General features: G+C 47.2%; 1 protein-coding gene across 8 annotated transcripts in view; it reads right to left on the bottom strand.

The window, feature by feature from the left end:
• Positions 1-17,096, bottom strand: part of Dido1 (death inducer-obliterator 1) — a 56,228-nt gene that overhangs the window by 13,000 nt on the left and 26,132 nt on the right. For 5 of the 8 annotated variants that reach the window (XM_023704288.1, XM_023704289.1, XM_004644160.2 and 2 more), the window contains exons 5-14: positions 15,692-15,904; positions 14,464-14,677; positions 6,042-6,510; positions 5,738-5,897; positions 4,297-4,413; positions 4,060-4,164; positions 3,664-3,799; positions 2,868-3,393; positions 1,347-1,500; positions 597-686 (exon numbers count right to left, since the gene is read on the bottom strand). In XM_023704288.1, coding sequence (XP_023560056.1) covers positions 597-686; positions 1,347-1,500; positions 2,868-3,393; positions 3,664-3,799; positions 4,060-4,164; positions 4,297-4,413; positions 5,738-5,897; positions 6,042-6,510; positions 14,464-14,677; positions 15,692-15,904 — 2,184 coding nt within the window. Of the gene's footprint in view, positions 1-596; positions 687-1,346; positions 1,501-2,867; positions 3,394-3,663; positions 3,800-4,059; positions 4,165-4,296; positions 4,414-5,737; positions 5,898-6,041; positions 6,511-10,920; positions 11,886-12,394; positions 12,407-12,871; positions 14,678-15,691; positions 15,905-17,096 lie in introns of those variants that run through there. The other 3 variants (XM_023704291.1, XM_023704292.1, XR_002818740.1) reach the window with 3 other exon arrangements.

Genomic DNA, 17,096 nt, shown 5'->3' with positions numbered 1-17,096 from the left:
CTTTCCCTCACCTCAACCTCACAGAGCCCTGGAAACAGTGAGGAGATCTCTGTGAGCAGGGACAGTCAGCAGTGTGCTCCCCAGAGCAAGCTCTAATTCCACACGGAGATCAGAACAGATGAGCCTCCAGACCGGCACAGGTGTCTGGGCATCATCTCAGAGGGCTGACCTAAGCAAGATCAGTCCCTCCTGGAAGCCTCCTGATGGAAGGGACAGACACGCCCCTGCTCCAGGGGAAGACCATGCGCTGACTACCCAGCCACGGCTCCTTCTCGGGGTTCCAAGAAAACCAAAGCTGGCTCCAGAGGTCAGGGGAGCAGATGAGCCGGACGACCTACACACTCCCCTCCTCCTGCTGCCGTGAGACAGTGCGCCTCTTACTGACACTAACTGTACAACTATTACAAGAAATAAAAATTCCTATCCTTGTACAGTATTACCCTAAGATAAAATACCTATAAGTATGATAATCAAAGTAAGCACCAAGTTTCAGGGTGATAATTCAGTGTCATCCCATCAAAAAGACAGATTATAGGAAGGCAGGCTGAAACCCTCTCTGCCTCTGGGGTAGACGCTGCAAGACAGCTTGCGGATACCTTGGACACAGAAGACTTGAGCTTGCCAACATAGTCCCACACTGTCTTCGGAGCAATCCTCCCACCAATGTGAATTGTATCCGGTAAATCCTAAAGAGCAAATATTCAGAGTAAATGACCAGAGAAGCTGCAGTATTTACAAAGGGAATAACAGGGAAACTTCAGGGCAGAAAACCAGCCAACTCTCAAGAAAAGCATAACTAATTCAGGGAAAACGGATATAATTGTATCAAATACTGACTAATTACTGTGGAGAAGCAGAAGTCTCCTTCCCGACCTGATGACGGTACTGTAACTACCTGTGCCCAATGAGATCACATCCAAACACACTGCTCAAGTTTGTATGTTCTTTATGGACACAGTAATGATTCAGGGATGAGCCAGCTGGACCCACCAGCTACTCCTGGCTAAGATCGTAACACCTAGTTCCTTAAGTTCCTTTTAAAAAAGGGAAGGCCTGACAAGATGCTAACATGCCAACCATTCTAAGCTATGTCACACACACCTGGGATGCTCTGAGCATCCTCATTAGGTAGTCTTAAAAACACAAGCAGAACGCCTGAATTCTCCACATTTCTGCCCCACCCACACTTTCACCTCCTGCCTCAGCTCAACTGCCTCTCCTTCACAGAGAGGTGCTGATGTGTCAGGACATGCCTTCTAAGTACCAGGTGCTCCACTGTGGCACAGAAACTCCTAGGACAGACACACCCACTCCCACACCCATCGCCGCATACACTTGATTCTAACCTCACTGAGATAATCGAAACACCCAGAGACGGGATACGCCTTAGTGACAAATTTGGCTACACTCTGCATGTTAATAAATCCTTTCCAAATGGTGCTGAGGCGAGACAAAAAGAGGGTCGTGTCTCCTTCTTGGGGGGACCGTGACTCTGAGACACTGTAAAACAAAAACAAAAAAAAGTTAATCTCCTTTTATACAATGAAAACTGAAGAAAAATACAGAACTCTATATTTATTTATTTAGGCAGAACCGGGGATTGAACTGGGGTCCTTGCACTTGCCAGGCAAGCACTTATTCTACTGAGCCATCTCCCCAGCCCCTAGACTTCATATTTAGAAGCAACAGTTAGGTAACTTCCTGTAAGTTCAGCAGCTTAGTTTTTTGTCAATAAACCAGGTTCACTGCAATGAATTAGGTTTGGTTTTTTTTTTTTTTTTTTTTAAATGTATTTTAGTACATGGTCTACAGGGTCTCACTACACAGACTGGAGTCGCAGTGATCCTCCTGTTTTCAGCCTCCCAGGTGCTGGGATTACAGGTCCATGCCACCATGCCCAGTCTCAGTGGCTATCTCAGCACACCAAAAGGACACGCTGGAATTGAACTCTGGCCCCTACGCCTGTTTAAACAGGTGCTTTAGTCTGCTGAGCTATTTGACCAGCTAGATATATATTTTAGACAAAGCAATAAGCCAAAGAGCTAACAAATCTAGATGATCATAAATTTAAGTAAGTTTCCCAGATCTGTGCCACACTGGGCATGGAGGTGAGCACCTGTGATCTCAGCATTTGAGCGGGCGAGATGTGAGGATCACTGTGAACGCAAGATCACCTTGAAAGACACAGCAAGACCACCTCAGGAAAACAGAAGATCTACCTCCAAAACAGTACAGTGTAGTCCCAAGAAGTAGTTCAGAGTTTGAGGTCTCAGTTCTTTGCTTAGAACCTAATAATTGTTCCCAGAAATCTCTGCAAAGATATTCTCTGCAACTGTGGCAGGAGGCTTGCAGGTAGCTCATCCAAGAGCGCTATTCAGTGCTCCTTGCTGCTGACTGGCTGCTGCCCTGTAACTTACGTCCAGCGGATACACCAGCACTTCCCCATCAAAACAGGTTGCTGTACCACAGGTAGCCATCTTGACTTCTGCTCTTCTTAAAGCCCCAAGATATTCTAAGATGCTGCTAAAATACCCTGCCCATCTCAGGCTTTATTAATACAGCAGTTTATTAAATTATATAACCATGGGAACTAGTACATTTAAAGTACAAAAAAGGGCATTTTTCTGATCATAAATAAAATGTCATTTTTTTACAATTTGCAGGTACTTTTAAGAATATAATGCCTATGAATTTCAGGGTTCACTGTAACTAGACAATCTTAAAACTAAGGCTTTTCAGGCTACATAGGTATGAGGTTAGATTTTGGAGTAAACTGTGGGCTTCAGTATCTAATCCCCCCCTTTCTCTTTTTTAATCTAAAAGAAACACCAGGATTCTGCTCAGTTTAGGCCCATCCCAGTACCCACCTGACACTTGGTGATGGTGGAACCGACAAGTATCTTGGGTCAGGGGATGAAGACGGCTTAGCAAGTATGGACTTGGGCAGCGTCACAGAGGGCAAAGCAGGCTTCAACAGGTCTGGTCTGGCCTCGACTGTGTGGGCACTGTCTGAGTGGCTTGCAGCAGAGACTGTGACGGTGCAGGGCCCACTCACAGCAGTCCTGGGGTCACGGCCTGACACAGTGACTGTGGTGAGCACCCCAGCCCCACAGGAAGCAGGGCAGGGAGAACAGCCCTCCGTCAGCGAAGGCTCTGGATGGCTGCCCTCTGGAGGTCCAATGAAATACCTCCTGTCTGGGTCTGGCCCAGTGGCATTTTCTAGGTCTGGCTCTGAGGCGTTTTCTGGCAGAATCTCCACAGAGCCTTCATCAGGCAAGCGAGGAACCGCATCAGGCAGAGAACTCTCAGGCTTGGGTCTTAAGTCTTCCTTCTTGGCAGAAATTGCTACTTTCTGTTTTTTAGGCGCTGGTTCATCTTCTGATGGAACCTGACCTGAGGAATTTGAAGACAGAGTCAGTGAGACGTAGCAGTTTCATGGTCTGCTAGTGAGCAGGTAGTGACATTTTTTTTTTTTTTTTTTTTTTGGTAGTGACATCTTATAGGAATCAGAAGCACAGGATAAAGGTAGGGCAGACTCTAGCAAATCACTCTTGCCTTTCTGTTTTAACTTGGGTTGAATATGATCACTTTTAGGAGGGTATGTGATTTAAGAATCATCAAGTTTCATCTAATTCCCAAAGTTTTATCCCAGATTATGCTTACCTGTGCAAATCTTACAGTTTAGATCAAAAAGATGAGCCCGGTGTTGACTTGTTGTGTCCTTCAACATGCTGCTGAACACATCGAGAAGAGGTGCTGTGTTCTTCTCAGGGGCGGTGCGTACTGATTCCTGCTGCTCCTAGTAGTGAAAGAACAAGAACAGCCAGGTCACTTCCTTCCCAGAGCATGTGCAAGCAATGGCACACAGGACGTGGAGTCTGAGGAGACGAGAATCACTGGAGAGGAGGGAGTACTGACTGTAGGTACGAGGCACACCACAGAGAGCTGGCCACAGCGCTCAGTGCAGTACAGGGCTCTGCCTCCTACCTACAGACCCCGGACGTGCCGGAAGGGGTTAACGTGACTCTCCCTGCAATCACCAACACCCCCAATGCTCACATCCGAATCTGACACAGGTGGGGAGTCCTCCATGTCAGGAATAGTTTCAGGCTTCATGGCAGATTTCTTGCTTTCGTTTGGCAGTTTACTTCTGGACTCAATTACCTGGAAGGAGAAAAACAGGAACAAAGCCTCAAGCCCCGAGCTGTAAGCATGAGCCACATCTCCCTGCAGGTTACTGACTGTGGAATAGCCGAGCTTCCAGGGACTCAAGCACCATTTGCCAGCTCTACTCACAGATTTTGTCGGCCTCTCTTTCCACATAGAAAGCTCTTTAGACACAAGTTCTTCTGGCTTCATTCTCACAAGTTTTGCCAAAGAAATTTCCTCACGCAGAACTCGATGGAAGAGTCCCTATAAACAAGAATCTTTCAGTCAGTTGTTGGAAAACCGGGTAAGCGCCTATATACTCGCAGTGATGTGTGTAAGTGAAGCATCATGAGCCCTGGCACAGGGCAGCACCTCGGCTCCACCCTGGGGAGACCCCTGCAGCTCCCCAGAATCCTCTCGGGGGGAAGTCCAGCCTGGCCCAGCTGAGAGCCGATTCCTTGACCATGCTGCACAGACTGTGCTGAACACCCAACAGCCTCAGGAAACGAATCCCAGGCTCAAGGTGCAAGACAAGTCAAAAAAGGTGTTACAAAGAAAGCAAGAAATTTAGTCCTTAGACCACAGCTTGCTGAAATGAGAGGGGTAGTGAGAACACTTGATCCTGATCCTAAACAGGCAAACAGCACTTGTCTTAATTTGTGAAGATGCACAGAAAGGTCCAAAAAGTACATCAATTACTGCAATCCAGACTCATTTAGTATGAGTTCTGATATGTGTAACAAGATCTCGATACCTAAGTAAATATGATGGGGGCAGTGCCAATAACTAAGCTGTTATCCCGCCCCTGGGTGTGCTGAGCTGGGCACTGAGACCAGCCGTGGTGGCGCACACCTGGAATCCCAGCGCTGGGGAGGCTGAAAACAAGAGGATCACTATGAGTCTGAGCTGCATAGTGAGACCCAGTACCAAATACATAAAAAAGAAAAGAAAAAGCAAACAAGCAGAGGCCACGAAGAAAAACCCAGCTACATTAATTCAGTATTTCCATGTTCATGCTACTCCACGACGGCCCAAGAATCTCATCTTACTGTGGGGTCCACAGCTGAAGACACATATGCTTTTGAGGGTCCAGATCATGCTTGTTTAAACTGTTAGTACAACATTACAGAGAACTATGTTTAAATTGTTAATGTTAGTAGCATATTAATAGATTAAGCCTTCCTAAGTTTCACTTTAGTAAGAGTTCTGTCACTTCCAAAATATACATAAATTATACACACGTAAGGGTTCCGCAGTGAAGGACCCCGAGAGCCTGTGGGCAGGTGGCAGGAGGGGCAGAGCCAGGCCAGCAGCTCATCCTCGCAGCCCACAAGCTGAGGCTGACAAATGCAGGGGTAGTTCCCGTCACATTCTAAAGAAGCCTCAGCCACACAGTGTGGTTTTACAGCAACGTCATATAGTAAGGTGGGCGGGAGTCCAGGTAAAGAGGGAAGGAGCCAGGACTGGGGGAAGCAGACCGATGCCTCGACACACTGTGTGCAGTGTCTCCCGTGGCACAGCTGACCAGAGACAGCATGTGCATCGTTCCACCAGGAACCACGGCATGTATACGGAATGGCTCACACACCTGGTTTTTAGGGTCCTTGAGGTTGAACATGATACTGCGGTATTTACTCTTGTAGCGATTATCTGTAACTTGAAACAAATTAAACATCTCCTTCTCAATGTGGAGGGCAATCTTTCCCACTTCGTTTTCTGTCATGATTAAATCATCACTGTCATTGACCCTGAACAGAATGAAAAAAGGGGACCAAATAAATAACTTGGTATGTGTAATATATTTCCTTTCTTAAATAGTGGGACAATCCCGACATGTTATAAATGGAAACCCCCCACCTCCACAGGTTAAGACATGAAGCTGAGCTGCCCACCTTTTCCATAAAATCTCTTTCAAGGAGCGTCTTATATTTTGCCGAATTTGTGAATTTGGCTGTGACTGGGCAGAGCCTGTGACCCCGAGGCGTCCTGTAGCTGGAACTGCTGTAGGGGCAGAACCTGCCACTGGCCTTCTCATGGATCCCACCAAAGCAGCAGAGCTGAGTGCCTTTTTGGAAGCAGTGGCTACAGTAACAGGCACTGGTCCTGCCTGCCTGGCGGCCGTGCTGCCTGACGGGGGAGGTAAGAGCCAGGGCCTCTTGGGGATGGGGCCCCTGATGCCTGAAGGTGACTTTTTAATGGCTGGTTTGGCTCCTGCCACGTTTGCAAAAGGAGGCGGCTTCTTTGGAACAAGAGTTCTAGATGAAGATGGTCTCCCCATTGAGGAAGCTGGAAGGGGTATTTTCTTTGGGCCAGTGGCCGGGCCCACTGCTCTGTCTTCCACTCTCTTGTCCTCCTTCATGGCTGCAGACAGAACACAGGGACACTGAATGAGACAGGGCCAACATGTGAGAGCTGGCACCTGACTGAGAGGCGCAGTCAATACTAAGCTCAAATGTACTTTCGGGGCATCATGAAGATGCATTTGGATTAAGGAATTTAAGCCTTAAAATTCAGAAAAGGAGGGTAACTAAGGCTAGGCAGAGGTGTTTATGACAGCCATACTGTAACTAATTTGACTGCTTGGTTATATTATCCCATTAGATATTTTATGTTAGTTCATAAGTTTATTATCAAGCGTTCTATTTTATCATCAAGCTATGAAAGTGAAGGACAAATTCCACATAATTAAAAAGGGTATTTTCAGATTATCACTTTCATGAGGAAAGGTTAAATTTGGTGAAGCTGTACGTTTCAAAAATTGTCAGAAAAAGGAAAGGGACACATTTTCCTCCCAGGCACAAGCAACCTCAAGGGCCAGGAGGCAGCATGGAAGTCACATGTCACCTTACTGTTTTGTGGACAAGCCAACTGGAGACCTTTTTTTTTGAGGAACCGGGGATTGAACTCAGGTCCTTGCGCTTGCCAGGCAAGTGCTTATTCCACTGAGCCATCTCCCAGGCCCCAAGGAGACCTATTTTCATACCAAGAAGCAGATGCCGAGAACACAGAGAGGCTGTTCCACAGATGTCCACACATACAACTCTGGAACTGAAATTTTCTCAGGGTAATGAGATGACAACTTGGTGTTTTTAATTCAAGTAAGAGCTGCCACCGAACATCAAAGGAAAACCCAACTTGCACAAAAACCTCTCCATGTCAGGACAAAATGAGTTACATCAAAATCCCAGGTGCGAGCACTACTCGTGGCGGGGGCCTTGCAAGGGCACAGTACAGCCGTCCCATCACCATCCATACAAAAATGCCTCTGCTAGATTTTTGCCCCAGCACCCTGCAGCTCCAAGCCCATAAACCCTTCACGGGGTATCAGGTGCTGCAGTGATACCAGGGATTAAAAATCACTGACTACTCTCTGATCACCATGTCCAACGACCACTCCCCACATTCGAGGGCGGGGTGAAAATTCCCAAGAGCTGATATCCCACTAGCAAGGAAGGCCTGGGGCCACAAACTGCTTCAGAGTGGTTTTGAGACCAAGGGATGCAATGCAGCCTTGTACACACAGCTGTGTCCACTGGGGCCGAGGCCACGAGCCTTTACGCAGCAGCCTGCAATGCTTCCATGGAGCCAGTCCACCAGAGTGTTGGTTAGTAAAAGGCTAGGGCTTTCAGCTTCATTTATAAAATAAATTAAATCTGAATTTAAAAACATTTACAATAGGACTATGTAGATCCATAGTTTAGAAGTGTTTCAGGAATCAAAGCCATTTTAGGTTTTCATAGTTCCTATTCCTAGCCCTCAGGGATGGTCAGGTAGAAACTCCTTATCTTCACACGACAGCTCCTTGCCAAAGAGCTGTCCCAGACCTACGCCTAGCGGCAATCCCAAGTCCCAGCTGAGGTGTCCGTGGTGACCTGCGTGCTATGCCAGCCCCTACCCATCCACAGCCACATCTCTGGAGCATCCTTCCTCGGAATAGAGCGAAGAAGAGCCCAGAGGGGCCTGGAGTTCTCCCGACAGTGTAATGCAAAGCAATGGGAACGTCTGACAGAGACAGGTAGACAACGAAACAGAGAAACTACTTCCACTGTACACGCAGGTTGTACACTACACGTAACGAGCACCCAACTCACAACTCGACACAACAGTGTCTGCAAGTAAGAGTACGTGGCGATTCCTCCTGTCCAGCTGCTGCACGTGGGCTCGGGACACTTGCCCCAGACACTAGTGGAGTGCATTCGCCTGCGGGCAGGGCAAGCCGGAGCTTTCTGAGCAGTGTGGAAGAGGCCTACCGAGCAGCAGCAGCACAAAAACCTCCGTCAGGTGTTGCAGCAGTGGCTTCACTGCCAGGCCTGCCGCCTGGCAGTCACAAAAAGCACGAACCTGTCACAACCAAAAGGGAAAACTAAACCCCTATATACCTGTGTACGACCTCGGAGAAATCTTCAGCAAATGTGAACTTGTGTCACGTGTGTGGTTGCCAATACGAGTTCAAAAAACGAACTCTGCCTCTTGAAAGCACAATTCTCTTTAGAACGAGATGCTGAAGGTGAGATCCAATCCTTTACCATCTACCTATCTATCCTAATTGGAGGAAAACCCAAGTTTAAAGTATTTCCAGCATGTGTCCAAGGCCACACACTACCTGGAATGGACACACCCCCAAACGGCATCCAGTCACCAGGGCATACCTCTCTAACCACCTGTCAGTTCTGCCATCTGAAAGCCCACTTCTGTGGACCCTTGCCCTGTGCTTCTCGTAGGACACAAACAGGTACGATTACAGAAGCACACAAATTGGCAAAATGACCCTCCTTGGTGGACTTTGAGAAATCTGCCTCAAGCTCACCTGCAGGTATAGGACATATCCAGTCCTCCTGCACCTTACAGGCGTACACAGCCAGTGCTCTAGGGCCGTTAGACATCACTGTCTCTGAATGGAAACCATACTGCTGTTACTAGGCTTGGTCAGCTGCTGCTAGGATTCTTTTTTGGGTAACACTTCAAAGGAGATTCCAAAGCTTTCATTCCAATTGTGTTGTTGCTGGTGAAAGAACCTGGGACTTTATGTACCCTAGGCAAGCTCTCTGCCACTGAGCCTGAACACTCAGACCCCAACTTCACTTTTTATAGTACTATGTAAACTTACAGCAGGGCAGATGACTGATCAACCCCTCAACTCCTCCAGAGAAGCAGCAGCAAACCATTCAGAGCAGGAGACTGGAGCCTGAGCCACCTGGCCTGCTGCCGAGATCTCTGCTGGCCAGCACTGGCCCTGTCCAAGAGGCACTATCCAGCAGCACCCATTACGTAGACTGCCCAGTTCCCACCCATGCTCCATCCTCCTAGGGCAGAGCCATTATGCCAGCAAGTCCTTTAGTCCATGTCTTTTGCTTTGCTTGCAGGGAGGAAAAGTGCTGGGAAGCATCCCTGGTGGCCTCCGTCACTGGCCCAGATGGAAGTCATGCTGCCAGGTCTGGCCATCTGCTTGCAAACTTCATTATCTGGGGTTCAGCCCACGGCAGCAGGTTGCTGTCATTGGATCTGCACTGTGCTGTATAATTAGGTCTCTCAGGAAGGATTGATGGGGTGCTATGCCACTGCCAGCCACTGGGTGGCACTAGCAGGACACACAGGGAAAAAGGTGGAGGAAATCTGGCTTCCCCTGAAGAATCGTGTTTTCTTCAGAACCCACGCAATTACCTAAATGGAAGCTGCAGCAGGATAAAAGGGCCCCTGAAAAGGTGCGAGACCAGACCTACACAGCCCCAGCTGCCCCCGACACCCATGACTGGTGAGTGTAGCCCTCAACGGCTCTTCACAGACAAACTGGTGAAAACCATTAGGCTGTGCATAGGCCATTCCTTCCATCAAGTGCTGACGCCCTCCTCAGCTTCTGTAATTCTTGCCATGGATTACAGATGCAAGAAGTGTCCACTCCCCACAGACTCTGCTTTGAGCCTAATGCACAACTTGGTTTTCCATTCTCAACTGTTTGTTCAGTGTTATGATTGTTCCTACTGTGAAAAAGGTGATAGGCAAGAGAAAATGTTTTGCTTGTTCCTTTTTTCATATGAATTTCACTTGGAAAAGTATAATTTTCTCATCTGCTTTTATACTGTACTGACATGAAACACGCGGAACAAGTTGTAACAGAGAAGCTCCTGGGTAGATGGCCGCTCTGACGGCAGCTTTTGGGTAGATATCCACAGCCAGGTTGTTTTCAGAGTATGAAAAAACTTTCCCGGGCAGTTTATTTATTGTTTCCCAGTCTTTCTGCGTTTCAGTTTAATGAAAAGGTTTCTAACCCTACATAAGAACACTGGATAAAAAAAAAAAAAAAAAAAGCCTCTAAATAAATCAGTTTTAAGTTTCATGTACTTATCCTAAATAGTAAAATAGCACGATCCACACTTGGTTGGCAACCTATACACAAGGGGTCAAGTTACACTTCCAATTGAGCCACTGAGTGTGATGAGACCTTGTTCATGTCCACTGTCTGCCAGCCAAGGGCCATGGCATCGGGCCACCAAACTCAAGATTCACAGGGAAGTGAGCAGCTGCTTCTCAGGGATCTTCCAATCATCAGGATGCACTCTTTGGTAATGTCAAATTTTAAGAAACACTGTTTCATTATACCTGAATTGTTTATTAACACAAACAGGAGAGCAGCGTGTGCAAATATTCTACTTACCCTCCCCAGGAACCTTAGACCCAACGGGTCAGACTCAGATGTGTAAAACCACCAAGCTAACCCCTGATGTGGACCTTAGGTGAGGAGAATGCTGCCCATTACCTTACGTTTTTCTCGCCAAGCTCTTCCAGGGTTGTGACAAATTAAAGTTGCCCCAACCTTCACAGAAATAAAGTAGGAAACATTCTTACCAATCCTCTATTTACTTGGCTAACTTTCAGAAACTAAGAATTTAACTACATGCATGTTTACAAATGCATACAAATGTACCTGAGGCTAGTAAGTAACTAGAGCAGACATCTTCGGAGGGGATCTTTTGCCCTGGATGACATCTGCAATGTCACCAGCTTTCCATGAGCGTTAATCTTCAGGAGGGACAGAGCAGATCCACAGCTCCAAAGGTCGCAGGAAGGTCACTGGCAGAATTCAAAGACCAACCCCACTGGAAACGCCCACCCCTACCCTTGCCCAAGGAAGTGGAAGGACACAGAGGCTAAAAGATCTGGAGGCCAGGGGAGTGGAAGGACCGGAAGACAGTGCAGGCTGGTGTGGAGAGCCCCCCCCCCCAGGTTCAAGTTAAAAAAAATGACCTAATAGTCTGAATAGGTTACTTTAAAATTACGAAAAGGTAACATTTTACTCAAACAATGTTATGCTGACAACCAAGATGATTCCAGCTGCACTGATATGAATAAACAGTTGTCAAGCTCAATCACTTAACCTGTACAAGTTGATTTTGCACCCAAATGAGAGATTGGTTTAGATAAAGACTTGATTCCTCTCACCATTTTATTGCCAATGACATCTCTTGAAAAGATACAGCTTATGGGTGGTATTATTACCAAGACAGAATAGACTTCTAAGAAATCTTAGGTTCGAGTACCCCCTCAGTATTTATTAAAATGGAACTGGTTCCCCTTATGGTTTCAATGAAATGTGTCCTGGAGCCCGCACCCGAGTAACCCAGCAGAAATCTGTGTTCTCTGCAATCCAGATCCCCCCAGCACCAGGACATCTGTGTGGTTATCAGCAATGAAATTCTTCTACCTGGGTAAGATGGACAGCAAATGGCCAGGAACCAGATCTATAAGTGGTTATGATTCTTTTTAATTCTCACAGACAGAGGAAACACTTTCCCATCAAAACCTATGCAGACCCCAGTGTTTTATGTCTATTTATGATCCACTTAGGGAACCCAAAACACTAAATTGTGCCTATAAACACCAAAATTCCATTTGTATATGGCATGGAACCAAAAATGTATTATGAAACATTTCTTTACAAGAAATAATGCTGGTTTGCAAAGACTCAGAAAATTGCATAAATCCTAGAAAATGTTAATGAACAAATCAGAAGCACAACTGTGCGTGAATTGCATCACCTGGAGAACCGGAAGGCGCAGCAGGGCTTCCTGTAGGGTAGGTCCGCACACCTGCCTGCGTCTACCCTGAGCACAGGGTCCTGCGGCAGGATGCGGCTGAGGTACCTCCAGGAGCAGCTGTGGCAGCTTGGCTTTGCCATGTGGTTCTTCTCAGACGTGCAGAGCCGAAGGTGGACTAGCTCTCAGGAGTGGCCTGGAAGCATGCCCAGTCACCTTCCCTGAGCCTCACCACCCCATCTTGCCCTGGTGAAGTGAGCTGGGGAAACAGGGTCAGGGGGCTGTGTGTGCTACCCATCCCACCCTGCCCTCCGGAGCTCTGTGCCCTGCAGCCCAAAGGTGAGGAAATGCCTAGGGAAAGAGACAGAAACATGGTGCTGCTCCTTGGATTGCTTTATCAATCACTCTACTGAACTCCTAATCTTCGAGAAAATGACACTTGTGGGAAAAAAGAAATCACCAGGAGCAACCAGCTCCAGGTACTTGTTATGTACACTGTAGTCTGGATGTCCATCAATTTTAAATCTGAGATGTGCATGTGCTGGGAAGATCGTCCACTTGTTCATTTATCCCAGCTGCCTGCCCCTGGAGCCCATGAGCTGTCCACTGGAAGAGCCAGTGTGCACAAGATGTAAAAGAAAGATGTAGGAAAAGCCAAAGCCAAACCTCCCACCTACGCACAAACCTTCCACCTATGCTCCTTCAGTCTCTCTCTTCCCCTGTGTACAAGACACAGCAACTGACTGTAAAGCCCATATTACCAGCTTCATCACCTCATTGCCAATGTTCCCTCACTCCAACAGAGGATCTCCTCAACACCCCCTTGGAGTTTCTGGGATGGTTTTCCAGGCTGAACGGATAGGTGTGAATTGGACTGAAACCCGTCACCCAGGTATCTGGACTGTGGTTAAACCTTGGTGTTTCTTACGTTATGTGCCTATCTTCAACTTACAGCACTGAGCCCTGTTACCAAGTGGTGCCCTCTCCCATTCCCACAAAGGTACTGCTCACTTCTCAATGTACTTGTTGGCACTACAGATGTATTTCTCTTAGAGCGGCTATAACTTGAACACACAAGGCACTTCATCCTGCTAGCCTGATTTTGATCCTTCACCCCTCTGAGGGGTACTAAGGTCCACCAGGATGCAGCGGTTGGTTCATTCGACCTAGCTGTGATTCCCTTTCCTGTCTTGGGACTTTGGGATCTAAAGTTCTTAACAACATCACACCTGGCACCTACCTGCCTCAGCACCTTCCCCCCCATGTGACATGCTAAAGGCCCAAAGAAAGGAAAAGGCAGTAGAGCTGTGCTCTTGGAATCCGGGGTGATTTAATCCATAGGTGCTTTCAAAAAGGGACAAACTCAACTATGGGGAACGTTAGGAAAAACAAGTAAAAGTTAAGAGTAAGACGATTCCTGTGGATCCTAATAAATGATTTCTCCTGGCAGTATGAGGCTGAGAACAGACCCACGTTGCATGGTCTAAGCTGGGGTCTCACACAGGGAACAGTGTCTTCATTCCATTCACTTGAAACCAGGAGCAGGTTAGCAGTTAAACACTCCAGAGCAGAGCCAGGAAGCCACCACACTTGTGACAGCAGCCCATCAACCTCCCTCGAGGACAATGCTCTCAGTGCCAACAATGCCACTGTGGAGTCTGCATAGCAGCAACAAATGGCCAAGATTTAATGTCTATTTATGTGGGTGTGTGGTATGTGAGCTAGACAAGAAAATTTCTTCCTGTCAGACCAAAAGTTCTGTGAACTCCTAAAAGTTGTACCAAAGCTAGCAGATGCAGAGACTAATTTGCAGAGATGCCCACAGCATACCAAAGTAGTGGTGATTGTATGTGCAAAAAAGGAGTCATGTGGAAAAACTCAAATTCTACACATGGCTGTGATTAAACTAGTTGGTGTTTCAACAGTGCTGAATCTGGAAATGGAACTAAGTACAAAGATGTAACCTGACTTTGCTGCAGATAAGTACTTACCAGAACCTCATGGTGACTGGTGCTAGACATTAAGACTGCACCACCACGATGAGCCATGCATCAGCTGGCTTGTGCAGCACTGGAAAACACTGAGAAGAATGGCCACAGGCCAAGGAGGGACAACCAGGCTCTGGCGGCATGCTGGACACGGGCACTTGCGTCCAGCTGGTGGTGACCTGGTCTCCAACATCAACACTAAAACAGAGCTGTGACTCCCCACCCTGTTTAGCTCCAGGTGGCTACCCAGAGAGGGTGAGAAGAGACCAGAGGGTCAAGCCTTCGGGGATACCTACATTTACAGAACCGTGGTGGGGAGAGCGCAGCAGTATTCTCGGGCTTCACTGCATTGTAGTTGTGGTCGCTGGCCCAGGAAGGGGTGCTGCTCTCACAGGCCGCCTCCTTCCCCACTGTGTCACTCCTAGGAGGAGTCACCATCACCTTCTTCATCACGTTTTCTTTTCTCTCTGGAGCTGGTCTCTTGTGTATAGAGGAGATTTTAATCCCTGCCTGGATAATCAGTGAAAACCTAATCATTAAGCAGGTCAGAAAGGACATCTTTGCTTCCTTTCACAAAGAAGTGAGTACCAAGACTCTCCTCTTCAGTCACCCTCAGACACCTCCTGACTGATCCAGGGACTGTACTCTGCAGTGTTAGCGTACGCATCATCAGAGTGCACGGAGGACTTTAGTTATTTCAACTCTTCAGGAATAAATGGTCCTGAAGTGACATTTTCTGTAACCTCGCTGGTGTAGGAGTGCCAACACAGCACAAGCTGTGAGGCAGGGAATTAAACCAACGCACAGTGGAGAGGGCCTATGTGCAAACGTGAGGCTGCACTGAGCACTAGATGGGGAGGGAGAGTACTTGCAAAGAAAAGGAGACAAATGACACATGTGGTTCTCAATTAAGTCCAGAATTTGGACATGAAGGCAGGATCCTGGCACTCGTGCCTATGCTGTCCCCTTCCTGTGGGCACCAGCCACTGCTCTTAAGACAGCGCTAAGACTCAAAATGACCGTCCTTATACAAGCCATATAAACCCTAACAAGCAACTGACAAACTAGTTTTAAGGACGAGCAGTATGTATAATCTGCATGTCTCAAACAAGATGGTCATTTCCAGATGAGCCTCATAAGCAACTTCCCAATTAATGGAAAGCTTTTGATTTCTGGACGTTCCCATTTCTTCCCAAATCACACAAGAAAAATGAGACAATTTTGAAAACCTTATTATGATTCAACTTTGCACACAAAAAGCAACTACAACTGGCCAGACTTAAGTGTGTGGCCTATGTCTTATGTTGTCCAGGGCAGCCAGTTGCCTATGCTGCTTTGCAGCATTCAAGTTAAGTCAGGCCTAGGTTAATGGCAAAGACTATTACGAGAAGTAAAGGTGCTAGGTGCTGCATGACATTAACACCGCTGTGCTCTAAGCTCCTTCAATAAATACAGTGGCACATGAGAAAGCACTACAAAGCACTTCTTCCTTTAAAGGCTTAATGGCAACCTTGGTCTGCTTACCTGCACACTACATTTTGGAAGACTGAGTTTTTCTGGCTTCATCCTGACCTTCTCCTTAGGCTTTGGTTTTTGTTCTTTACCTGAATTTAGATTTCTCATAGTGGCTGCTGCGTGTTTGAGAATGCAGTCATTACTGCAGTACACCGATTCAGGCTGCGCCACACTGGAGCACCCAGGACCGATGCACCTCGCGGCGCCAGGAGTTTCTATGACCTGCGGAGGCAAATAAATGACTTTAAACAATGGATATACCAATACCAGCAGGAAAAACACTTTTTTTCTTTAAATTTTATTTATTTATTTATTTATTTATTTAATTTATGTGTGTGTGTGTGTGTGTGTGTGTGTGGCCAGCTCAGCCCACCAGGGGGCGGGCTGGCTGGCATGTGGTGCTGGGGGATTGAACCGTGGTCCCTGTGCTTTGCTGAGCTTGTTCTAAGTAGGTGCTTTGGACCACTGAGCCATCTCACCAGCCCCAGGAAAAACACTTTTTCATGGTACTACTGGGAGTAACAAATTAAGTTTTTTGTTATTTTAAGGTATGGAGAAATGAACTCTGAGCCATGCACTGAGCGATATCCCAGCCCTTTTCTGTGCTTCATATTTTGAGACAGGGCCCCCCAAAGATGTTAACTGCCCACACGGGGGACATACTTGTGATCCTCCAGCCTCAGTCCTACTATGTGCAGTGGCTAAGGCTCTTAGCTGAGCGACAGTGACAGTAACACAGAATACTCTGAACACCCTGCACTGTGCAGGACACTAAGACACCCCATTTCACATGCTCACATGCTCTGTACATTTCTTTCCCGTCAGTATAAGCACCACTCAGGGCAGTGAGATTTCATACCTGCGCCCATATCTAGTTCCACTAGGGACTAACTGTGCAGGTCCAGTGAGATAATTTGGATCCAAGATGTTCAGACTTAATCAGGTGAAAATTCTTCAAAGAGACTGCACCTTTCCCAACAGCAGACTACATATGGTGCGCAACAAACTGCCCTCACCCTGGGTTAGAGCAGGAAAGGAAGGCTGCGAGTGTAACACAGGATGCTCCCTAACGAGTTTCAGGTAATCAATGAGTAACTTATTATTTCTGTATCACCAAAACTGCAGGGGACATACATTAAGCAAGGTGCTGGCTTCCAGGAGGGATGTGTTCCCAGCAGACCTGATGACAAGAACACAAGCCTAGCTGCACCCTAACTAAAGCCTTGGAAGACCCTGAACAGAGGGGCTTAGTTCAGCTCATCCAGGGTCTAACCCAAGTATACTGGGAACCTCAACACAGAATGGCCTTACGCTGTGTGTGCACTTTGTTACACAGCAACAGCAAATAAAAATCCAGTGTACAACTACTCAAGCATGGTTGATGGTCAGGATTTAAATACACCAGGCCAACCCT

The sequence above is a fragment of the Octodon degus genome, unplaced genomic scaffold, assembly GCF_000260255.1.
Source record: "Octodon degus isolate 3935 unplaced genomic scaffold, OctDeg1.0 scaffold00194, whole genome shotgun sequence".
In the NCBI taxonomy this organism is placed as follows: domain Eukaryota; kingdom Metazoa; phylum Chordata; class Mammalia; order Rodentia; family Octodontidae; genus Octodon; species Octodon degus.
This window is presented reverse-complemented; position numbering and strand designations above follow the sequence as displayed.